This window comes from Atta cephalotes (assembly GCF_000143395.1).
Source record: "Atta cephalotes unplaced genomic scaffold scaffold00007, whole genome shotgun sequence".
Taxonomy (NCBI): Eukaryota; Metazoa; Arthropoda; class Insecta; order Hymenoptera; family Formicidae; genus Atta; species Atta cephalotes.
This window is the reverse complement of record NW_012130071.1, coordinates 3,422,390-3,448,763: the sequence shown is the minus strand read 5'-3', so window position 1 is coordinate 3,448,763 and position 26,374 is coordinate 3,422,390. Positions and strand designations below refer to the sequence as shown.

The following is a 26,374-nucleotide window of genomic DNA, read 5'->3' as shown; positions in this document are numbered from 1 at the left end:
CCCACCTTGCATCAGAGATGATGGGAAATGCGCCTCCATTACGCGATCGGAGTACTTTACTCAAAGCTCCATTCTTAGGAATTTCACGAAAGGAATTTCTTGCGAACATTGGCAAACAGTGAAGCTTTTCTATCTCTTTCTCTCCTTCCCTTTTTCACTTTTCTCTCTCTTACTGTTTTCCTCTTTCTCTCGTTCTTGGACGCTAATCAAACTGCTCGACGCCGTCGCTTTGAATTATTTCCGGGTCTCGAGACCATACCGACGGGAAGTACCGACGTGCTTACGACAGATTGGAAAATTCGTAAGTTCGACGTCTGTCGAAGAAGAGAACATCGGGACAGGATAGATTGGAAAACGACGACGATTGGTTGACCTAATTCCGTAATGCATATCCCCTCACCTGAGAGCCGTCGTATGTCCAGGAACCGAATTTCATCTCGCAGCGCTGATCGTCAAAGGGAAACCAGGTAATGTCGATCTTGCAAGTACTCTTGAATATACCGGGCGGCACGTACATACAGGTCCCATTGTTCTTTACGACAACGTTCGTCGGGTAAGTGCCATCGAAGCCCTCGTCGGCGCTATAACGAACAATCACGTTAATCACTTTTCAATCCTGGAATGCAGGAGCCGAGATAATCGGCAGATGATGGTAAAAATAAAAAAATAAGCATATTGTTTTCAGCATTCTAAAACAAAACGCTTGAGTCTTTCCGCTTTATTTATGAGATTGTGAAATTATATATATATATATATATTTAGTTATGAACTCAAATTAAAATTATAGATATATAAATATTTTATATCACTTTTTTGTTGTTTTATATTTGCTATTATTTTTACTTTCCATATATGTATGAAGATTCTCTTTCATTATTAACGCAAATCCGTTTTATCATAGACATAATGATCGTTTGTGTAATATTATTATGTTTTATAATTCTCGTGATTGAGAATGTTCGTAGACTCATGTGGGACGTCTATCTTTCTATACTCAGGAGACTAAACAATATTGGGGAACACGTGAACGGAACCTAACACCAGAATACTGATGTCCCCAAAGTAAACCCGTCGGTTTATTCCTTCCCTGCAATAATTTAGAGACAATTCGGTTGTCCCTAATGTTGCTCCTTGAACTCACAAGAACAGATAATGACTCCCTACTTTCTATAATAACTACTTCGAGTAATAATTCGGTTTTGAACTCATTTATATTTATTTTAAAACTAAAATAGTGACATAATGTTCTGATTTTAAAATTATTCCTATAATTTAATAAAAAAATTCTATAATTTAATTGCACGAATTTAACTGAAGATTATTAAATAAGACAGCAAAAAACCTATTATAAATCAATACTAGTGACATAATTTCAATTACATAAATAGATAGTTTCGTAAATTGTACCAAATAGACTTTTTTAAATAGACTTTTTTAGTAGAGCTAAATTTATATCTGTTTTAATGTTAGAATATCAAATTATAATACTATACAGACGTTGGCATAACAATTTAGATTTATTAAATATGCTATCGATAATCAATCACCATGACGGAATTTTGCTGTACAAGTTTGAAAAATATATTGATAATAAACAGTGAACATAAAAACAAACTGCTATCGTAACTATAGAGTAGCATTTAAGTGTGTAGTATATCTTGACATCTCGCGCAATAAAATAAATTATCGCGAAGGCAAACGTTACTCTCTTCAAACGTTACTTGTAGCGATATTCTTCAAAATTTAAAACGTATTCTCGTAGAATTTTTTTACAAAAAAATGTAGTTTCTCTATACAAAAAGATTACAGTCAAGTTTTCGCATTTTTCTCAAAGTTGCATGCTAAAAATATTTTTGATATATAAATATTTTTGAATAAACTGACTTAAGAGACTAGAGATACAAGACAAGAGATATAAATATTTTATATGTATTTAATGTAAAAATAAGGATTTGTTATTTTATAACATTTAGATTAACATTTAAAATCAGTTTTTATATCTCAACATAAAAACTGTGATTAGAAAAAAAAATTTTGAATGTATTTATGTATGTAAATTATCGATAAATAAATAAATTAATAATTGTTTATGTAAAATGTTAAGATAATGTATTCATTGAAATTTTTATAGAAAAAAGAAGTATTTTTCTGAACATACAATATTATCCGATTATAATTATCTAAGATGTTAATTAAATAGAAATAAATTGTCGTACTGCTTGAATTTAGTGCAACTTACGACAATGATGAAATCTCGGTAGTGTTACATTAAAGCAAACTCGAATAGACTAATGGGAGCTAATTATGGATGAGTCTATCCCAAGCCTTTGACGTCCTACCTCGTGTCTTACACCCCGTTCGATTCCGTTCCATTTGCGTTAACTAAGAGGAACAAACGCCAACTTTTTACATGCACTCGGACGCGAATTGACGCGATACTTATTTTTGCAACTTTTTCCAGAGAGCCGACTTTTCTTTTATTGTAGGAAAAATCAACAGCCTTTTGTCATAACTTTACAATTATTTAAGCAAACTGTGCGATATTAGGCTTGCAAAATAATGCAAATGAGGCAAACCAATACTTACTTATCAATTATTTAAGCAACATTTGTGTTCTAAAAATGATATATTAATGTCATTTCTGTTATTTCATTAGTGATCTGATTGTATACCAAAAAACATGAATAATGCTTAAATTAGATTATATTTTTTATTTAAAAAATGTGCAAATGTTAAATTTTAGTAAGAATCGATGCGTATGCTTTTGTTGAAAAGATGTTTTTATGTAAAGCTGGTTTTTTACATTAATCCCAAGTTGATCACAAGCTTGTTAATTTGAAGTTAATTTGAAGTGTCAGTTTTTAAATTAAGTTAATTTGAAGTGTCAGTTTTTAAATTGACACTTCAGATTGACTGTCATAATAAGCTTGCGATCGACTTGCGACGTAGAATCAACTTAATGTAATATGTAATCAGAATATTCTTAATAACGGTTTGCATAAGAAAACTATTATATTCAAATTATTTGTAGCAAATATTAATTTAATTTTTGTTTCTTCAAATTTTAGAGAACAATTTTCTTCTGTATATAATAAAACATAGTAATAATAGTAATAATAAATCTTGGAATAATTTTGTCTAATAATTTTTTTAATAATCGCGAATTATTTAATTATTATCTAGATTTTTTTTTCGAATCGATTAAACCTGTTATTTTACTCTCCAATACGATAAACTTTTATTTGTTAAGAATCTTCTTTTCGAAACGATGCAAAAAAGTATAACTACGCCAATTATACTAAACCGAGATAGGATTTAATTAAATTCTTTTTCATCATATTCCTTTAACTTATAGCTTGATTACTACTTTGGCTTAGAGTTATTCAGAAGTTTTAAATTTCTTACAAATTCTTCGTGATAGCTGGCTTTCCGCTTATTTAATAATGCAAATAAAACTTTAGAGCAGAAAAAGTTGAATGGTGGCTGCCTATTGAAATGAATTTTTAAATTAACATAGTAATAAAAGATAACAAAAATTTTAATTCATGTTAAATTTAAATTAAATCCTGATTAAAACAAAAATGCGATTATTTTTACACTCAGGTTTACAAAACGAGAAATTTATTTTCGATAGTTTGACAGTAAAGTAATAATTAGATAAATAAATAAATATGCGCAATAACATGAAATTAGTTAAATAAGTTGTATATTAAATTCTATATTGAGTAAGAGAATCCGTCTTTATTTTCATCAAAACAAAGAGAAAATTTTATTATGTTGTGAAGTTAGTTTCCCAATAATATGCGCCATATCTGTTTTCTTTATTTAATCAGGCGTACATGAGCTTGGAGAAAATATTTGTAAGAAGGGATGTTGCGCTCCAGCCACGTTACATCCTATAAAATAGAATATTTTATCTCGAGTGCGTGCCTTGTATGATAACGAAAAGGATGTAACAATAAGAGAAATTCTCCTGCGAAAATATCGAAGCTCAAGCTTCGTAGCATTGTTGCATAGTTTGCATTGCATTATTTTTATATAATCTTGAAATAAACTAAAATCTGCATTATTCGTAAAAACAATGAAAATATTTCCATTATTAAAATTAACATGAGACATTGTTCACCTTGCAGTTTTTTGCATGAATATGTGACAATGAAAATAAAATGCTGTAATTCTAATTCATTCTTGTAATTCTTTGACATTATATAATATTTTTAAGCCATTATTTTCCACGCTGTTCTGTTTCATATCTGAAATATATGTGCACTTACATATATTTTCTAAAAGGAACCAAATCTTCATTTTCATATATGACTGACTTATCAGTGACATATACTACTGACGCGCTCTTTCAGTTTGAACAAGACTTATTACATACGCATTTATTATATTTTTAATCAATATATCGGCTAATTAATGTTAAATATAGTCTAATCATTTTTTTTTATTTGGAATAAAATCGTCTTAATAAAGGATAATAATACAGAATTTATAATTGTAACATTTAGTTATTACAATTTAATTTTAAATTTACATTAGATTTTAAATATGTAATTCGCTTCTCATGTTCAATTAAATGTTAAATATAGGCTCGCTTGAAATGAACTTTTCAAACTTCGCATTTCAAGATATAAAAATCCATTCTGAATAATTTACGTAACACGTTCGTAAGGCCAGAAATAATGATCATAAACGCGTGTCTACATTTTTATTTCGCTTGTGATAAAATTTGCAATTTAAATAAGATGACAATGCTACCTCATGTAATCTTGCAAGAAAAATTTTGTAAGCGTGGAGCTTGACTATACTCTTTAGCAACTTCAAGAAGTGTTCCACTTAATAGTGAGAAGAGGTAACCACAGATTCTCTCACGAATACTTAATGAAATCATCGCAAAGTTACCAAGAATCGAGACGAGTTGCTTATTCTCGAGATGTTACCGCATTGTTTCTATCTCTTTCGCGTAATATTAGAGAGAACAATACTATTTTTAACAAGATTTTATATTTAAATACCTTTCTGCAAATTTTACATTAATCACAAATTGATAATAATTATTTACTTTCTTTTTTTATCATTAATGTTATATTTACTGTCAATAATCCTTAATTTTTTTTAAGTCTGCAATTAAATACTAATAGTTTTCCTGATAGTCTAATAATTAATAATTAATAAATTCTCTTGGCTTAGTTGTTTTCTACGAATAATTCTGCTAGATAAAGAATTCGATATTTAATTGATGAAACCTCGTTCATGAAATTTATTAAATAACAATGATGACAGTTACACATACAATTAATTAACAGTACCGAGAATGGTATAATTATTTCAGTAGACTGAAACTTTCATATAAATAATTCTATTTTGTAGTTAATTAAATTCTCATTCTGTACAACTTTTCATTTTGTTTTGTGTAATAAATTTTTAAACCCCCTATATAAAATTATTATCATTTATATTTAATTACACAAAAATTTTACAAAAATAAATTCTCTCAAATATTCCAAAATTCTGGCATAATTTTCTACGACTGCCGAATCCTCTGCTTTTACAGCGAATTCGTTCAATACTCCCACGTGCACCGTATTACTTATCCTAAGAATGAACCCGTTATCGGGATTGCAACATCTTGAATACCGTTCCGGAATTCTTAATGAAACGATCACGAGGTTCCCGTGAATCGATTTACTCATTCTCAAATACGTTACGCTCATCCCTCATTCTTACGTTCTCTATGTCCGCTCCTTAGGGAGCTTCAAGCTACCGCATGAAAAGAAAGTGTAATCATGAATGAAAATCACTCAGACGTACGATTATGAACTCTATGTATTGCAAAAAGGCAGCAAAATGTCGATATAGCGTAAAAGTTGTACTGACTTTTGAATAAAGTCGAACTACATAGATACGCTTTCAGACTTTTATTTTTAACATCCAAAAAAGTTCTAATATCCCAAGATATAAGAAATGTAAAACTTTAAGGGTGTTATTTAGGAAACTACAAAAGGAAATATACAAAAATCTGTTTATAATTCTTTTACGATCTTTTTTCTGTAATTTATAATTATGAAATAATTTAAAGAGTTAAATATTACTACAAATTTTAACAAATTAAAACTCACATTTGTAATTATGCTTCTAGATAATTTATTTTGAACTACTTTGTAAAATAGAATAATTAAATAATTAGATTTTCAAAGAGCTCAAATATGAGATAATAATCATTCAACAAAATTACTTTAGAAAGCATCAAATATAATATACAATGGGCTTTTATTTTATAATACATTACAAATATTTTGTAACATACGGTGCGTTAAACATTTGTATATGTACAATATATTGCATGCTGCGTTTACACAGGATAGCTTTGTTAAACTATAATCCGCTCACAAACATAGGATCATTTCATTCTTGTAATTGTCAATTAAATAAGGATCAATGATTAGTAATGTGTTTATTAATAGCTTTTGAGGTTATAACCACAGGGCGCTAAGAACATTAACAGCATTCAAAAATAAAAAATATATAGATAATTGAAACAATCGCATCTATGAGCTACGCAATGAGTTGCAATTTTATAAATCGTTGGAATTATAGATAGCAATATCTATCTGTCGTTAACAATATACGTAGATAACGCGTAAGATTGCCATCATCTTAACAAAGTATGATTAACATGATATTTGTAATTGACAAGATTCTAATATTCAAATTCTTTATTCAGTACTAATTCTAATATTCAGTACAACAAATCACGATGATCTCAAAATATTGCAGTGAATCATAATTGATTAAAAAACAACTTAGTAATAATTGTACAGAGTAAAAATCATGTTGTAAACATGTTTAAAACATACATAGTTGATGTTTTAAACATGTCTTTTTATAATACTGTTTAAAGTATGTATGAAGTATTAAAAAAAAACATAATGTTCTTTTAAAAAAACATTAAATGGTATTCGAAAATTAAGGTCTTAAATTTTTGAAAAATATGATCTCGATCGCAAATGATACTCACAAGCATTGTGAATGTAAATCGGATCTCGTAATTTTATTTGCGCAATAATTTACTCGGCGGGCAGTGGCTCGAAATGCTTTATTTTTCGAGATGTTGCATTGTTGCAAATTATCGGGAGACAATTATTATACTTACAAACATAAATTCGCGCATTTTATTTTCATGATCAATAACTCATGCGTATCGCAGCAAGTTACGAAATATCCTTACAATCGTTGATCATCGTTGATTTCTATTTTGAATCAATGTTTTAATAAAGCAGGAATAATATAGTGTAATAAAAAAATGTTTTAAGATGCTATTAACATTATTTGTGTCATTCTTTTTCTATTTTTGTTTTGCATCTAATAAGCAAAGAAGATAGATAATACAAATAGCGCTAATAGTATTTCTCTGAACGCATCCTAATTGTAAGACGTAGAAATTAATTACAGTCGAATGTGAGGAGAATAATAGACTATGATTGGTCAATTTCTTACAACAACTTACTATAATATTACTTCTATTGTAGACTGCTCATCATTCGCAAAAAAAAGGCGGATTATATTCGTAACAGAAATAAATAATTACATACTGTGTATAATATGTACCATCGAGAGAGACATAATTATGACCACAATTATTCTAATAAAGTGTAAAACATTTAACTTACTTACGAAAAATTTATCATTTTCAGTTGAGTTTTTTATGAGACTAACTTTTGTTTATAAATAAAAAGAATTTAGATAAAAAAATGTATAAATCATTAAGACAGAGCTTAAAATTTATACTTAAAAAAATGTTGCTTTACCAACACAATATAATTTTATTTGTTATAATATTTACAAATAAAGTTACATATTTCCATTTTCAATTTCTTACTCTCTTATTTTTAAATTATGTCTCTAAATAAATTAGATGCCAACATTTTCACAAAATTGAAATAGAATTTTTAGAAGAATAAATCCAATGCTAATATAAATCTTGGAAACAAAACTTAAATGTGGGACGATAATCCACTCATCGAAATTACTTTGGAGAAAAAAGAATATAATATATGACATGCTTTTACTTTATAATACATTATAAATATTTCGACGATTGATATGCGACGTTAAGAAAATTTGTTTAATCGCGTTGTCTTCACTCAAGATCGCTTTGTCATTCGATAGACAGCGTTGTGAGACAAGCATTTTTTGAATCGTTATGGCAATAACGTTATTACGAACACGATTATTGCTCACAAACAAATACTAAATTTAATCTTCACGATTAATGACTCGTAAGTGTATCGAAGCAAGTTATGAAGCATTCTTACAATCATTGATCAGCCTTATTAAAGACTTATAAGTGAGGCAGCGAACCGGAAGGTTAGATTAGATATTTCGCACGATTTATTCATTTAAAGTGGAAAGTGATAGAGATTGGAAATTATAAAATATTACTTTATAATGTTTACGGACAAAGATTGTTTCTTCATTTTTAGAATCGAGTATATTTCACATCGCCATTTGACTTTCTCGTCAATAACGTGCTCGTCATTTTCGACTTGAAGGCGGATTGGCATTGGAGTAAGGTGCTTCGCACAATAAAAGGAACAGAAAATAGAGAATAGAGAATAAGAATTTCAACCTATTAGAAACTATGTATTCCACAATACATAATTTCTAATAAGTTGAAATTCTTATTCTTTGTTCTCTATTCCCCGTTCCTTTTATTGTACGAAGCTCCTAATACAAAGTCGACAGTTAAATAATGAAAAACCGTGTTATATAATCAATTTATTAATTTTTGTATACATTTTTTTTAAATACACAACCTTACAAATACTTTTTAAAGATGTTAAAATATATCTAAAACTCCAATTAGCACACAATTAATATTAAAAAAATATTTAAAAAATTAAATATTTATTTAATGTAAAAATATTAAGTGAATATTTAAAAAATATTTTTGAAAATATTTTGTGCTAATAACTTAATAATTTTTGTATATTTATTAAAATGATGAAAATTAACTCGGCACACGAATGACTCATTATGTATAATAAAAGATCGGGACATTATCATATATACTAAAAATTAATAAACTTACTAATATGCATATTTCGCGAAATATATACGATTTAAACTTATCGTGCAAAGCAATACATGTTTTTGAATAAAATATTCTGTTCTTTTTATTTATTCTCTTATAGTGCAATCTGTGATTGAGTAACGATTGGATAAAAACGTCTTAAAATCATCATTATCGTAATCATATATTATTTGAAGAAAGTATACAAAAGCCAGGAGCAACAGGTATAACACTGTCGTAGTGAATATCGCGTAAAGTAAGCCGTACGATGTTCGAATTCGCTGTTGATCGCATTGTTTGCGTGACGTCTGAATCTTAGCTTCGTGCGTTTTGCGACGTATTCTCTCCGTCGCGCTGTAATATACTAAAATACACAATCAAATCGGGAGTACCGTGCGTGAATATTCCGTTCTAATCCGTTATAGTTCGTACTTGTGCTTGTAATTAATTAAATTTAATTTTGCAGATTGAATATCTAATCTAATGCGTAAATATCACAAAGAAATAACGAATGAAGAAACGAAGAACAAAAGAAAGATTCGAAATCGTCGCGTGACAAAGGAACAATTCGATTAGTAACAATTATTAATTTATTATTTATAATTGTATAAGTTGTTTGTTTCTGAAAAATATAAATAAAACGAGATATAAAAGTAATTGAGTAAAATTTTTATACAAGTCCAGTTTTTATATTTTTAGCATAAATTTAGCATAATTTCGATGTTTTCGAGTGAAGAACGAAATGAAGAATGAAGAATAAAAGTATGAATTTCATTGGCCGTGAATTATTAGGAATTAATTGTATATAAATTGCTCCATAATTTATTCGCAGATTTAAATTGCTATTTTATAAACTATTCATATTTCAAAATATAATATTTCAATTTAAATTTCAACTAATATACTTTGAAATGAAATTTAAATAAATCTAAATAACTATAAATTAATATAAATCTAAGATTCTAGAGTATTAAAAAAATATGGAGAATACAATAAAAATATAAGAAATGAAACAACATGAATTAAATTGATTTAAGAAAAATTCCGTCTCTTTCAAGATAAAAAACTGCTACAAGAGAAGTAAAAATGCAATTGATAAAAGAATAATCTTTAAAACCCTTACAGAAATTTAATATTGATTGATACTGAAAGACAGTAATTATTTATTTTATATTAAGAGTATTGTTGTTCAGTACTTCAAAGAAGTAATTAAATATTGTCTTTCAGTAATAAATTGACCAGTATTAGATTTCTGTAAAAGAATCGTAAATATATTTTCAAAGCTTTTTCTCAGTGCTTTATTGTTCAGTAATTTATTGTTTAATAATATTAAAAAATTCCAAATTTCTCTGCTATAAACGCTCAATATAAAATGTTACGAGACTTGAATCGATTCTCTCATTTCGCGCGCTTTAACCTCTTTGTGCCCTGAAATTCTCACTGGGTCGACCCTACAGAGAAATATTTGATTTTGAATGGGATGCATCGGGGCGATTCCGCGAATATAAGGCGGCTGAATGGTATACATAATACACTTCCAGTCGCATCCGGGCTAAGGATTGGTTGGAACACGGCCAGTTGGCCGCGACCCAATCCGTTATTTCATTCTTTTCGAATCCACCCTCTGTGTACCACCGCGTGCTCACTAACCCCGCAAAACCACCCAGAGTGCACCCTACGCGGTACCTAGTGCCACACCCACCACTGCCATCGTCATCGATAACAGAGCATGTTTCGTCTTTCGTTCTGTTTTTACCGCCAAATGAATTGCGCGACTTCACAGACGCGTGCGTTTTTGCTCGGATTTTAAAAACAGACTTTTTACGCTAAAATTTCACATGCATTTATGACATCAGAAAAAATACACCAATCTCTTTAAAATATGTAAAAATACTGTCGAATTGAATACTATTAACTGTTATATATTTCTTTTTTCTTCTGGCCGAGATCGAATAAATACAATTTTTATTTTATAGTTTTATTTCATTTTAGCTGCTCTTTACTGCATTTAAATTTATTTTAATTCTTATACTCGCTTTTCATTTCTCGTCATTATGAGTCTTCACAAATTATTTTGTTTATAATGCAATCGCACAATTCCTAATATTGTCAGATTATTATCTACATTTGTTTCTTTTGAAAAGATAAAAAAAGATTCAATAAATATTGATATAATGAATGAATAAAATATTATTCAAAAATTTAATTAAACACAAAAAATTTTACAAAAATTTTCAATTTAAAAAGATTTATTGTCAAACTCGCATTGGTAAACTGCTAGATATTATTTTTCCAATTTTTGTTCTCTCTTTTCTTTGCATTACGTCCTCACACATTTTTAACGTTTTCGTTTCCACACAAAAGTTACGAGAAGTGTTGAGAGGCAAAAAATTGACCTCATGTTCATGTTCCTTTGCACGAACGTTCATTTAACGTGCGCGCTCACGGTATACGGCAAACAAGAGTGTAATAAATGGCGTATGGGATAAAAGACCACACGGGCATATTGATTTCGTGATGCAAGCGTTATCCTCGTTCCGTTCACTCGATCAATCTTTCCATTTCTACATGTAACTTCGTATGCGTGCGGAACATGTATCGCGATAGAATTTTTCGACTTTTCCTGTTGTGCGAGCTGACTAATAATACATTTGAAACATCAAAACATATTTCAAGATTGTAGAGAAAGTCTCGGAGAGCATAATTAAATAAATTTGAGATTTTATTTATCATCATATTTACCATATTGGTTCTTATATTTATTTCATCATTGATATTATATTACGTATTATATTACTTATTTTGGAAAAGTCTTAATATTTTAATCAATGCGGATCAGAAAGAAATCCAAACAGTAGAATAAAATCACAATTAAAAGTTTTTTTTTTTTTAATTAAAGCATCGTGACGTGAAATAATAACTGCAGAGATTTCAGAGAGAACATATTGTATCATTGTTGAATTAAATTTCGATTATTGCGAATGTTTTGAGAAAAAAAGTTGATTGCATACATCTTTTTCAGCAATTGATTGCAATTTGATAGACGTCGGTCGTCAATACACGGGCATATTATTACATAATTAATATGTTGTATAGAATCTCTGTTCTGTCAAAAACCGAATATTTTGTAAATTATTATCTATCATTGATTCATAAAATAAATACTAAAATTCAAACTCACATGCAAGAATCGCGATCGCTAGTTATTATTGCTAATTACATACTAATATATTTGCGCTCATCAATTATGAAAAAGAGAGAGAGGTAATTTATGGTTGTTCAGACAAATGTTGCGGCAATGCTCGCGGCGGTACCGCGAACAATTTTAGAGAGAATTTCAAATTTTACATTCCACAAATGTTTCATTATACGTTTCCACTACATTTAATCTTCGAGTTTTCACCTGCTCTGCTTCGTCAACGGCTCAATGATAATAATTAGAAACTGCAATCGCGACAATTGTCGTCGCATGGTAGAGCGCTCTGAATTAAACTACCGTTTCATTCGCCGACGGTGGCGGAGCCATTGTCGATTTGAGGCTCATTCGTGTGATGTTACTTCCGCTGATGTAAACGCATTATTGCCTGGCGTTTGGCAGAGTCTTTTCCCTTGAGATACTTTGCGAAGATGTTCTCGGGAAGATCGTTCCATACCTGTGATTCTCGCGATGTTTCGGAGTGAAAAATGAGGGATTATACGTTCGAATTATTCTCTTTCACTTTTCCTCAAAGGTTCAACTCTTTAATGGAGAAGAGAGGTAAAAAAATAAAGAAAGAAATCGAGGTGAGGAAAAGTGAAAAAATGCATTTTGTGATATATAGTTACGCGAAAGAGTTGTTGAATTTGTAATGAGATCTGCTTTCAGTAGCATTTTATAAACTGTAAATATTCTAGCGCAGTTTATTTCTGACTTTGCAATAAATTATGAACAAAACACACAATAATTATTGATTTGATTGCGTTCTTTTCGACAGAAATTATTGAAATCAAAAACTTATGTTATTTTTAAAAAGATTACATTGTTAATAAATTCCTGATTACGTCAATAGCATGAGTGTCTTTATAATCTTAATAATTCGAGGTAAATGTGGATTCCATGTTACATATATATTTATATTTTAAAACAAATAAATTGTACATGTATTTATGTTGTATTAATATACACAATTCAATATATTCAAATAATACTTATTTTCTTCTAATAGACTGGCCAGCTGTATACTATTAAATTTAACCAAAGCTAAACTAGTGGATTGGCAATCGTATTTCCCGACAGATTAATACGGAATAACTCTTGTTAGACTATCGGAAACGACCTATTTTCAATACCTCACAATTACCACAACCGCCAATTTCTGTTTCGTATCGGATAGTACGCTGTGGGCAATATTCTGGCTTTTCACAATTACTATTGGCATCAATAAATACATCAATAAATATAGTTTTATTATTTTTATGTCAAATGATCCAATTTTTATGTCAAAAATATGATTATATCAAAATAAAGCAAAAAAAGTAAATGCGACATAATAAATAAAGCATGTCTAAGATTTATATATATTTATTGTTAATTTTTATCTTATTTAAAATTTTTTTATTGTTAATTTCTCATAAAATAAAACTGTAAAAGTTATTTTCAAATTTTTAATAAACTATACTTTAATAAATTAAATAAACTTATAACGTTATTAGCACATTTTAGAACATTTCCATATTGTTTCACGGAAAAAATTAAATACGTGGAAATATACAGGGTATCCCATTTTAAAAGATCCACTCAAATATCTCAGAAACACTACGTTAAATCAAAAAGTGTTTCAGACAAAAGTTTTGTGACTTCGAGGGGGACATAAAATAATATTATTGGTTTGACTTTGAATGGCGTTGTCAAAGTGAGGGCAAGTCATTTTGAATTTTTTAAATGGAACCTTCAATTTTTCATTACATATTTAGAGATAAGCGTAAGTAGCTTATCTTGAGAACTTTCCAAAACACTATAATTAAGTTCATTTTCATTCAAGTACTTAATATTTTGCGAGTTGATACTAAGGTTGAAAATTACAATATCGCCGATATTAGCAAGATGTCCAACCAACAATTAAAACTTTTTGAATGCTATTCAGGATCATGTCTTGAATAACATTTGTTAGATCAAGAGCATTGGAGATTGTTTCTCTTATTTTCATTTTTGCGCTGAAAATTCATTTTTATGTAAAAATGAAAATAAGAGAAACAATCTTCAATGACCTTGATCTTAACAAATGTTATTTAGGACATGATCCTGAACAACATTCAAGAGATTTTAACCGTTGGTTGGATCTTTTAAAATGGGACACCTTGTATATACATATCTGCATGGACATGATTCCAGTATGAAATACTCCATACACTGAATGATTCAATGTATGGAATTCCATACACTGAAATTCATATATGTATGATATTTGGTCGAGTAATTTAGAAATTACAAACATACAAAAAAATGCCACTGCATTGCTTGGAATATAGTATAATTTTTACATGACAATCTCGAGATCAGAGATCTTGTATCAGAATATGTAAAATTTATTCGTGTTCTTTTAACGATTCTTATATTATATAATATTTAAATTGTAATATAAAGTTACATGTTTCCATTTCTAATTTTTTATTCTTTTAATATCTTTAAATTAGACGCTAACAATTTCAAAAGTGAAATAGAACTTTTAAAAAAATTAATTCCATTGCGAATAAATCCTGAAAACAAAAACTGAAATATAAAATAGGATTTGTTTTCAGGATTTTATTAACAATAATCTACTCATCAAAATTATTTTGGAAAGCAAAGAATATAATGTACGTCGTACGGCATGCTTTTATTTTATAAGTAATACGTTATAAATTTATTCGTAACGGTTGCTATATAATATTAGGAGAATTTGTTTATATCGTGCTATGTTTGTACAGGATCGCTTTGTCATTCACGTGGCGACACTCGATGACGCGATGAAGACGCGAGACACTATAAATCACTATTTCTTGTCTTTGTGACAAGCCATAAATCTGATTATTGCTCACAAACAAGTAGTAATAAATTCATTCATTCGTTTAAAGTGATAGTTATAAATCGAATGTTATAAAATATTACTTTACGATGTTTATAGATAAAGAACTTCTTCATTTTTACGGAGTGGAATATATCTGAGATGTCGCACTTAGACTTTTTCACACTGAGAAAAATTTCTTGTCAAAAATGAACGAATCAGAAAATTTTTATCATATCAATCAGAATTCTAATTATCGACGAAAATTAAAATATATTCAATCAGAAAATTTTGATTTGTTCATTTTTAACCAGAATTCCAATTAATGGAACCAGATTCTTTTTCCCGTTATTATAATTTGCTCATTTTCAAATTGAAGATAAATTAAAGTGATGTGTATGAATCGATTGAGGATCTACGTTGTGCTACAGATGTTTCGAAGTATTTGATTAATTAATTAGTAAAATTCTTTCTTTTAACCTTGCCTGTGAATCGCTATTTTTCACTAACGTTGTATGAACCATAGGTCATATCAAAGCCATATTTCTCCTAATAAATCGCAGTTGTGAAAAATCGAAAAGAAATTTTTTTGTATTGTATTACATCTCTTTGTATTTTAACCAATTTTAAATATTATATTGTTTTTTTTATGTATAGCAAAATACAAAGCAAAGAAATTTTCTATGTGTAAAAAAAAATAAAGAAATTATAATTTTTCAATGCGTTGAAAGAAAAATAAATCCAGCTTAGATTCACATTCTTGAATGATTCTTCATAAAAAAAAATAGTTTATAGATATACTCGCTAAAAAAATTATTTCCTATATTATTTACTATAAAAGTTAAAAATTGTCATCATTTTTTAAAATACAAAAAAGAAAGCGATTTTTTAAAAAAAAAAGCAAATAAATTTAATTTTTAGTCAAAACATTATTCATTTTACATTACAAAAATATGAAATAATGTTAGCATAAAAAAATTTTATAAAAAAATTTTTAAAGAAGAAGAGGAATTCAAAGGAATTCAGCATTTTGTATATTATCTACGTCACTTAGGACATTCGAAGCCTCACTCTTCGAAGCTTCGCCATAAAATATTTCAGTTTCTCTTGTAAAATTCATTCAATTTCTTCGCTGGATTCCGACATTATTGCCATGTTTTTTTTTGCTAACAAGGTGTTTACTTGCTTACAGTAAATTAATGAAACGGCAAATTTACGGTCGTACATCCTTATTATATTACCTATTTTATTTAGATTAAGGTCCCCCTCCGATCTTCTCCCTAATCTATCACAATGTTACAGTTGAAATGTTACAGCTGAAATTTTATCTGTTCCTTAAAAGATTCACTATTCGCACGCAAGATTAATTGATTAATCAAATGCATTAAAACATTTATAATAAGACTTTGACCTCACTCTTTAAATAGTTAAAAATATTTTGTAACGTTGTTGACATATAACATAAAAATTACAGAAAAAAGCTTATATTTGTAAAATTTGATAAGATGTTATACTTAAAAAAATATTTTATAACTGATTGTATGTTGACGTTAGGAATTTATTTATATTACGCAGTATTTATACAGTATTTATACACTTATTTACAATTATTGTTTTATTATTCACGATAACACTCAGCGGGTAAGCATCGCGAGACATTTCATACGAGTTATTACTTTTTTGAAATGTGACCAAGTACTGTAAACACGATTATTGCTCACAAATTAATACTAATAAATTCATGCATTTAACTTTCACGATTAACGATTTTTAAATAAGCTATGAAATATCGTTACAATTATCTATCATCAGTCCTTGTTATTAAAGACTTATAAGCGAGACGATTACGAATCGGAATATTATTTTCCATACAGGGTTTTACAATCGATCCAGTACAGGATCAGTTCTGACTGTCATAGTTCAGGTATTGGCGCAGTATTGCAAATTACTGGCTCAATACTGGATGATAACTTGGACCCTGTACTGGCGGATGATACTAGTCCAGTCGTTTTAGCCAATATTGATTGACAGAACTTTTCAGTTGACATCGAATAAAGTGTAAACATTGTTTTACAAGATTATTTTTTTATTTATGCTTGCAGTCGAATATACATATATCATGTCGCACTTGATTTTCTCGTCACTGTAACTTACTTATCATTTTCCAATGGAAGACGAATTAGAATGATATATACAAATCGATTGATGGTGCCATCGAAGTCTTATTACAAATGCTTTGAAGCATTTGATTAACCAGTCAGAAAAAAGAATTTTAACTAATTGACCAATCAAAGAATTCTTTAAAGCATTTTGTAGCACTACGTTAACCCTATCTTGAACAACATCGAGCAATAAAATGGTAATGCATCAGTTTTTTAATAATATCTGTATTCCGCGGGATTTATTCTATCAAAATTCATCAGTTGGCAAATCGGCGGAATACACGTATATTTTCCGATATTGTATTGTGTATATTCAAATTTTTATACAGGCTTCTTTTTAATTTGCATATTTATTTATTCTTTTATTCTGTAATATAAAATAGTAATTGATTTAAAGTTTAATATATATTATTTGTTACTTATAAATATAATGTCCGACAATTGTGTATTGCGGAGTATCGTAATTATTAAACGTACGCGAATAATCAAATAAGTTTCTGCGAGTGCATTTTCGCGAGTGTATGCACGCTGTGTGAATGCAATGATGAAATCTCAAAAGCGGAAGAGGAAGAGTAAGAGGAGGAAGAGATTAGAAAATCTAGAAGACATTGGGTGACAGAGGAGCAACTATGAAATGAACAACTTATTTACTTACTTTTTATACATATATTAATTGTTACTTGAAAAAAATGTTTATTTATTTAAAAAACGAAAGTAAGAATTATAGAAAAAGACTGCTATATTTGCTAAAATTTTATAAGATATTATATTTAAAAAAAAAGGCAATTTTTAAAAGTATTTTAAAAAGTAGCGAGTTATTTTATTATATATTTACACTGGAAAAAGAGTCTAGTTGCATTAATTGGAATTTTGATTAAAATGGATAAATTAGAATTTTTTAATTATAATTTTAGTTAAAATGATCAGAATTCTGATTGATCAGAGTTTTTTGGTTCCATTTTTAACTAGAAAGATTGTTTTTAGTATTAAATTGGTATGATATTGTTATTTTTAATTACTTTCTCGCAACATTAGGGTGAAATCCTGCAATTTTGTCACGCTATATCTCTTGACTGAATACATATTTTTTAGCTCAAAACGTGAAATTTATATTTCGAAGTCAGACAAAAACAGATAAATATGAATCAAATAATATTTTATTTTCAATTAATTACAATGTTTCAAAGAAATTTTATTGGAAAAACTCGCAAAAAATGACTACTTTGGATAAAAAATTCTAAAATTTTTTAATTTAAATGTTCAAGCAAAAACCCGTAGAATTTTTTTAATTAACCTAACAAAAAAAATAGTACGATATGAATCGCTCGAAAAAGTATAATTATTTGAACCCGGCCGAGCGATCTTCGAAGACTGACAGAAATTATAAAATTTCTACTATTTATTTCTACTATTTATTGAAATATAATTGTTTCTAGTTCTAATCACATGTGGATCCTACCCTCTTTGAACTTTTGTGCATTCTCACATCGAGAATAATGCAAAAAATCTCTTGCATGTTTATTATATCTATGGATGAATTAAAGTTTTTTTTTTTAATCTTAATCCGAGTCTTTAAATTATATTATAAAAAAGTTACAGCAATGTAAAAAATTGCATAGGGTACGTTGAACCCATAAATACTAGGGTTAAGGAAAAATAATTTAGTAGATAGGATTTATAAGCAATTAATTAGGTCAAAAATTATAAAATAGTTTATTAGAGTATTACTTAATTAGTAAACGTATAATAATCTAGGAAACGTTTCGATTTTATATAGTTTTCCTCAGGCCATTTCCTGATTATTTCCTAATAAATTAAGTAACATTCTAATAAACTATTTTATAATTTTGACCTAATAGATATTATATGTTTAGTTGAGTAACACACTTAGTTGAGTAACACTAATAAACTATTTTAATAATTTTTGACCTAATTAATTGGTCATAAATCGACCTATCTACTATCATTATTTGCATTGCAATTTTGAATTTTATTTTAATTTAAAAAAAGCAGAAAGATAAATAAAAATTTCAAAATGCGCAAAAATATTTTTATTGGGATATTATTCTAAATTTATTTTCTTATTAGAATATTAATTACTTTGAGTAATAATTTGGATTTATATTGTATGTTACAGTTCAACGTAGTAACATTGTATGTGTAGTTCTCCGCTGCTATACGCATCATAGCGTGTCAAATTATTTTTTATTTTATATTGATATAACGGATTTGTAAAAGTTATATGTAAACTTATCAAATTACTTATCAAATAACAAAATAAAAATAATGTAGATAAATATGACATTATAAATTTCATAGTTTCTCTAAAATGGGCTAAAAAGATTAGAAATAGATAAATGATTGTTACTTAATTGATTTATTCACAGAATCGCCGTGAGTTTATTAATGCATTTTGAGAACGGAACTAGTGTCGGCTTACACTGGCTTACATTATTGACTTATTTTGATTTATTTCTTTGAAGTCTTATTATTCGTGATAGATATTGTTGAAAACCGAACTTTAAAAAATTAAGATGTTCGCCAACAGCGAGCGGTGAAGGAAAACTCTCGTAAGATGCATCTACCTTGTCTTCCTGTCATTCATACACTATAATTTATCACGCATTATATATCTATCATGTTCGCTGCATGCGGAATGAATTTCAGCTCGATTGTATCCACGATATTTTCGGTACTGTTCACGCTTGCGAGGCCGAAAAACCATTTAATCTTCGTCGAATGGAACAAGGGTTCGGGGGGTAGATAGGTGGGTTTTGTGAGAAATAGAGAGTAGGCGAAGAAAGGACAGGGAATGACAGAGAGCAGTTGCATTCGGAATTGCATACTGCGAATCGGACTTTCCGGCACGAGCCACCAATATATTGTTCGCTGTTCTGGAATCTATGATTTGTTATCCCAATACATAATTACTAATAAGTCAAGTGGTTTCACCGAACTGATTTAGGATTCCCAATAATCAACGAGTTCAAACGAAACCAAAATCAGCACGGATAATCATCCACCACGTTTTACCCGATATTGAGATTGACCATAAAAGCTTGTCAGTGACAGTCAAATCGGAAAAGCTCTTTAGATGAATGATCGATTGCTCGTTGCTGAATAGCCTATTTTAACATGCTCGATGTTGATATATATACATTATATGCGTTATATACGTTACATTCAAACCGACATCCTGTTCTTGCATTTTATGCATCATGAATAAAGAAACTACTACATAGAGATTACATCGTAAAAATTTTCATGGTGCACGTTGTGGATAATTTCATTGAAACATGGCAATCTCGAACAAAGATACTTGCTCCACGAACGAACAATTAAAATTGAAAAAGAATGATAATTATTAATAATAATAATAATAATCAAACTTCAATATTAACTAACTTAATATTATTAAAATTATTGTTTAGTGAATTTATTATTTAATATTATTAACTTTTTATTTATGCTTTTATTGATAATTAATAAGTAAATTAATTATTTTTGATAACCATACATATAATATGATAGGTAAATATTAAAATAAATAAATAATTATGTAATTTTATAGTATTAATTTTATAGTATTCCCCGAAACATCGATATATAACAGTTTATTTCTAATATATACTTTTAAATATTAATTTTTTATTTAATTGCTAAGTATTAATTTTTATATAAAGTTGTAATTTCTTTATTTGTAATTTCTTAATTTATAATTGCGATTTATTTTAGAAACATTTTAAAAATGCAGAAAATATTTAAAAGAAACTCATATATCTGCGTTCTGTTTGTGTCATTCAATCTCCCTAATTGCGGTCTCTTTCTCACAAATTTCTAATACGAACCTAATTCGATTGGGCCGATTAGGTGCGCTATTGGCAAATTTACGCGTGCATTACCCACAACCAAAACCTGACCTAGCGGCCGCATTCCAGCGCGTGTTCGCTGATTGAGATATCATAAAAGCTTAGGCATGTCGGTGGATCGACATTCATTATGTATCGGGCAAACACGATACGTGCGGTCAGGACAGGATGGGCAGAGAGCTGCAAGAGAGGCTGGCGAAGGAGAAGAATGGCTGATGGAAAAACCGTTGACGGATCGGACAGAGGATCGGCATAGAGTTTAATCTGCTTTGGCTTGAAATTCAAAATACGCGATGGCTAATGCATATTGCCTTTGGCACCGTTCCAAGTTGCCTATGCAGTCAAATCTGTCCCCCAACTCTCTCCTTTTCCCTCTCCCAGTCTCATTCGCCACCATAGTATATCTATTTTGCCGAACTCCTCACTTGTGTACCCACTCCCTTGCAATCCCTTCGCGGCCAGTGTAAACTCATTTTGTCATGCATTAAACGGCACGAAGCATCACACTCCTCTTGCAACTTCTCTCTGTCTCTCGATATATCTATATTTCTATTTCTCCTATCTCTCTCTCATTTCTCATTTCCTCACTTCAAACGGATCATATCATATATATATCAGCTCAATGATATTTATGCTATATTAATCGAAAATCTCCTTTATATGCACTTTCATATACAATTCTCCTTTCCTTTACCATGCATCTTCTGTCATTCTCTTGCCTCGTTGCAGCGTCTATGATCGGTCGGTTTAAAATTTGTAGACCATCTCGCATAGAACAGCAATCAATTTCAGTGGTCGGTTGTGTGATAGCGAATCTTAGGAAGTGGCAAGTGGTAAGCAACTTGCATACGCGAATATCGGTTATTTATATATTCAAAATTAATGTTTCAATTAATATCAGTATTTTATCAATATTTAACCCACATTAATGTCATTTCTTGAAAGGAATCGGATTTAATGTGAAAGATGAAACATATTGTTTATTATTTAAAATGCTAAGTTATGAATAATTTTCATGGAAAATTAAATTACGAATATTAATAATATTTGTTTTTATTGTAATATAATATCGGTAAAATTTCTATTAAACACAATCATGTTTAATAAATCTTCTATGTGTAATGTAATATAACGTGATATAATCTAATGTAATGTTAGATACAAATAAAATGTTAAATATAAATTAATATTTCTTCAATTTGCGTGAATTTCTTGCGTAATCTTCCCAACTTGAGAAGGAAATTAAGGGGATCCTGAAGACGATTAGTCATATTGAAAATAGTATTTACACACGGACAACTTACATGTCATTGACACGTAATGAATGACACATCACATCAATACTTACGTGTCATTGACATGTGATGAATGACACATCACATCAATATCACTCACGCATGTCACATATACACTTAAATTTTCATATAACAATTACGTTTTAATTATATGTCTAAGTTCAATTTTAAAAACTCAACGCTGTTTGTTCATGCTACAAACTACTAATCTGTGTACTACTATTTCGTAAGTACAGATTGCACAGCTGTTATATATGAAACAAATGTTGTCACGACGTGACAACTCTGGAGTATATTGGACTGAGAAATAGTAAAAAAATCTTAATTTCGAAATTTTTTGTCGTTCTCAGCATAGACTCCACCTCACAAACACGTATTAATACGTATACTTTAATCCTGAAAAAGGATTTTCAAATCAGTAAGAGAGAAAAAAGTAATTATTATACAAAAATTATATGGTTGATAATACAAACGACTTTAGGATTCCTTTAACGTCTAATTGAGAAATGCGAGTAGACGGAAGGTGGAAAATTGTGCAAAGGGATTCGATTATCGGCGATCCCAGAACCGTATCGAAGCGAACGAAATGCACTTAACATACTTAGGATCGTTTGTTTCACCGCTCCGACTAGCGATCCGAATCAGTCTCATCACGGCTTGTTCTCATCCGGAAAATAGTCGAAAATTGTTTTTTCGCATGCAAATCCATTCACGAAACGTCAGCCTGTATTTCATTATTCTACTATCAAATGCTATTTACAAAAAGAACTAGCTTTATTACTAGAAAATTACATATAATATTGCAATTACTTATTGTTTATTGAAAAAATTTTGAAATTAATTTTTTATGATCCTGAAAATAATACGTTTTATATATAAATTATTAATGTAATGTATATTTAAATTGTTAATTTTATTTTAAAAAAATATTAAAGTAAATTACGCATTAAAAACATTTTATTTTTAATACGAATTATTACAACAATTTTTATTAATGTCATTAATTTATTGAAATGATATCTGCTGATTAATATATGAATTTATTTAAAATTAATTACATTATTAAAAATTATGAAAAAATTTTTTCCTTATTTTTCGGATTACAAAGAAGATATCTGGCTGTGAAATATACTTAATTATAGCAAGAATTATAGATGATGGGCGGTGTGCGAAGGTCATAAAATTTCTATAAAGAAATCCCGTTTATTTCGTCGTGACATGTTGGAACCTCGAGGTTAAGAGGAATAAACATTCTGTAACAGGCGCTTTTTTGTCAGCCGGCACGACAATTTGGACCCACTCATAGACCACGAAATTTTGTTAAGTGCACTAAGAAACAGATGTTCTATCGCGGGTGACACTCTCAAATTGTCCTTCAACTCTTACTTCCAAAATGTAGTCTGCTGCATTTTGGAAGTATAACTTTGACGTTCTAAAATCACAGCTCACATGATTTAATTAAATCAAGAGAAGTAGTTATAATTTTTTATTTTTTATGTAAAGAATATATAGAAACCTAAACAAATAAATTAATGGACGTAAAAATAATACTCACAGAATTTTTGTGCAAAACAATTTTGCACAGTATTCTTTATCGTTAATTTACTACAAAAATTTCAAAAAATTTGTAAAATAATATAGAGATCGATACATTTTATGTTATGAATTTTGTAATATACGATTATACGATTAAATTTAATGTTTCTTGTTTTAAGAATCGGCAACGATAGAACTTATGTTTTGTTTTGTCGGTATTTCCTTTAATTAATTATATAAAATTAATATATTAGCTTTTAATTCTTGCCACGGCTTAGTGGTTTCCATAATTTAACAGTTTTGTTTAAATTCCCTTATGTTTTCAATTTCCGTTAATGCTCATCGATATAAAAGCCAATCGATGAGAAACGCATGTGTGAAAGTAGAATGAAAATCATTTAGCCAAACACGCGCGTAAATCGCCGATTGATGGTATAGGTAGCCACTGAATTAGCTTTCCCTTGTACGATGAATCACTGTGATTTACTAGCAACTACGGAGTTGTATTTAAAAGGATTTATCTCTGTTATACTATCAAGAGTTGTAAGAAACTTTGAATGATAGAAGTACATTTCTCACAATTAGTCGCATTTACATTTAGATTACTCTCTTACAAAAAAGACGTGTACTTCGATAGTATTTGCAAAATCAAAAATATTTATAGGACCTTTTTTGAAATCTATAAAATATTTTGTAAAATATTTTTTAAACTGGGAATCAAACTTCTAAACTTCGAGAGATTCTTATCCCTCCACTAAAAAAAAAACATTATTATCTATGAACATTATAAATCTATAAACAATTTTTTTAAATATTTTTTAAACTAATAAATGGTAAAACAACAGAATTAAATACTAAAATATTTCAAAGTAAAAATTCTATAAAAATAAATGACGCGAATCATAAAAAAATACATGTTATAGTAGTATGATGGGATTTTGATCAGACGGGATTTTGGTCAGACAATATGTAATACTATACTTTTAGTTTACTTTAATTCTATATTTCGATGACGCGCTTCAAATGAAATATTTTTTATCTGTTTTATTCAAACTTTTATTATTTATTGTTTTGTTATCATTTCATCAATCTTTATTCTGTTAATATAAAGTTTACTAGAAATTAGCAAAAAAAAATGATTTTCTTATTTTATTTGAAACTTGATATCCGTTAATAGTTTGTTGAAAAAATATTCTGATTGCGATATAAATATTAGAAGAAAATCTTGTATAATCAATTTTTTAATGTATAATATTTTATGAGCAGGTGTAGTTTAACTGAATATCCAATCAGTTTACTATCTATAACAACATTACTTTTTTTTGATTGCATAACAACTAGATAAAATTAATTAAATAATTATTTAATTTAGTGTAGTAGTTAGTCCTTAGTTCTTCAATATTGATAAAATTATGCTCATTATAGCTGTGTTTTTTTATATGAAACGAAAGACAAAGGCTTCGCTTTGTCCCTTAAAGTGAAATATTTATGTTGTATATTGTTGACGACTGTTCAGATTCAAGGAAATCTGTTATAAGTTGAGGAAATGCATCGACATGTGCTTATCTATTTATCGCTCTGTTTTTGTTCAATAGATTTTTCGTATCTTTTATATCTAGTAACTATAGGAAAAGCGTTACACCTAAGTTAGGGTAATCCTAAGTAGTTTTACGTCTCAGTTACTATATAAACAGAGATAATATAACTGTAATTATTCAAAACATAATGAAATTTCTATTAAGGTAGTTTCTGATCTTTTTAACATTGTATCAGGAAGAACGCTAGAATATACCTATTTTCATTTGCTTGTAACATACATATCATTATCACACAATTTTCCTTTAATGGAAATGTCGCTCAAAGCGTTGCGTTTCCTCGCATAGAACACGAATAGCGGTTTGCATTTGCACTTGAACTTGCGAGATACACGGATGCTCCGCGAATTCACATACCCCGAAGTCATCGACAGAGTATAGAAACGCGGTAGCGTGTATGCATTTGCCTGAAACATTAATTCACGACGGATCGTATGGGAAGTAATGTGTCTACTAAACTATTCGCTCTTCCTTTGATCCCCACGCGGGAATATAAAGTACACGGTTGTATTCGCGCTGAACATTAGATAGAATGTATATTTCGTACGGCTCGCGATTAATCTTTGAATAAAACAGCGATGAATTATCCTGAGCAAAGTACTGTTCCATGAACGTTATGCCAATGGAATTATTCAAATAACATAAATCGTAATGACAAACTATAATTTATCTGTTGCAGATATATTTGATACGCTCTAACATAACGCAATAGATATGCATAGGTAAGCTTATCTATTCAAACATAATATTTATGTTAAGGTGACATATGTTGAGAATTCTCTATTTTTGTAACTATTGTAGAATCTCTCTCTCTCTCT

At 28.9% G+C, this 26,374-nt stretch overlaps 1 protein-coding gene across 1 annotated transcript in view; it reads right to left on the bottom strand.

The window, feature by feature from the left end:
• LOC105626926 (neuronal acetylcholine receptor subunit alpha-7-like) overlaps positions 1 to 26,374 on the bottom strand; it is a 245,998-nt gene that overhangs the window by 12,368 nt on the left and 207,256 nt on the right. Inside the window, exon 5 of the mRNA XM_012208218.1 lies at positions 401 to 581. Within this exon, the coding sequence (XP_012063608.1) occupies positions 401 to 581 (181 nt within the window). The remainder of the gene's footprint in view (positions 1 to 400; positions 582 to 26,374) is intronic.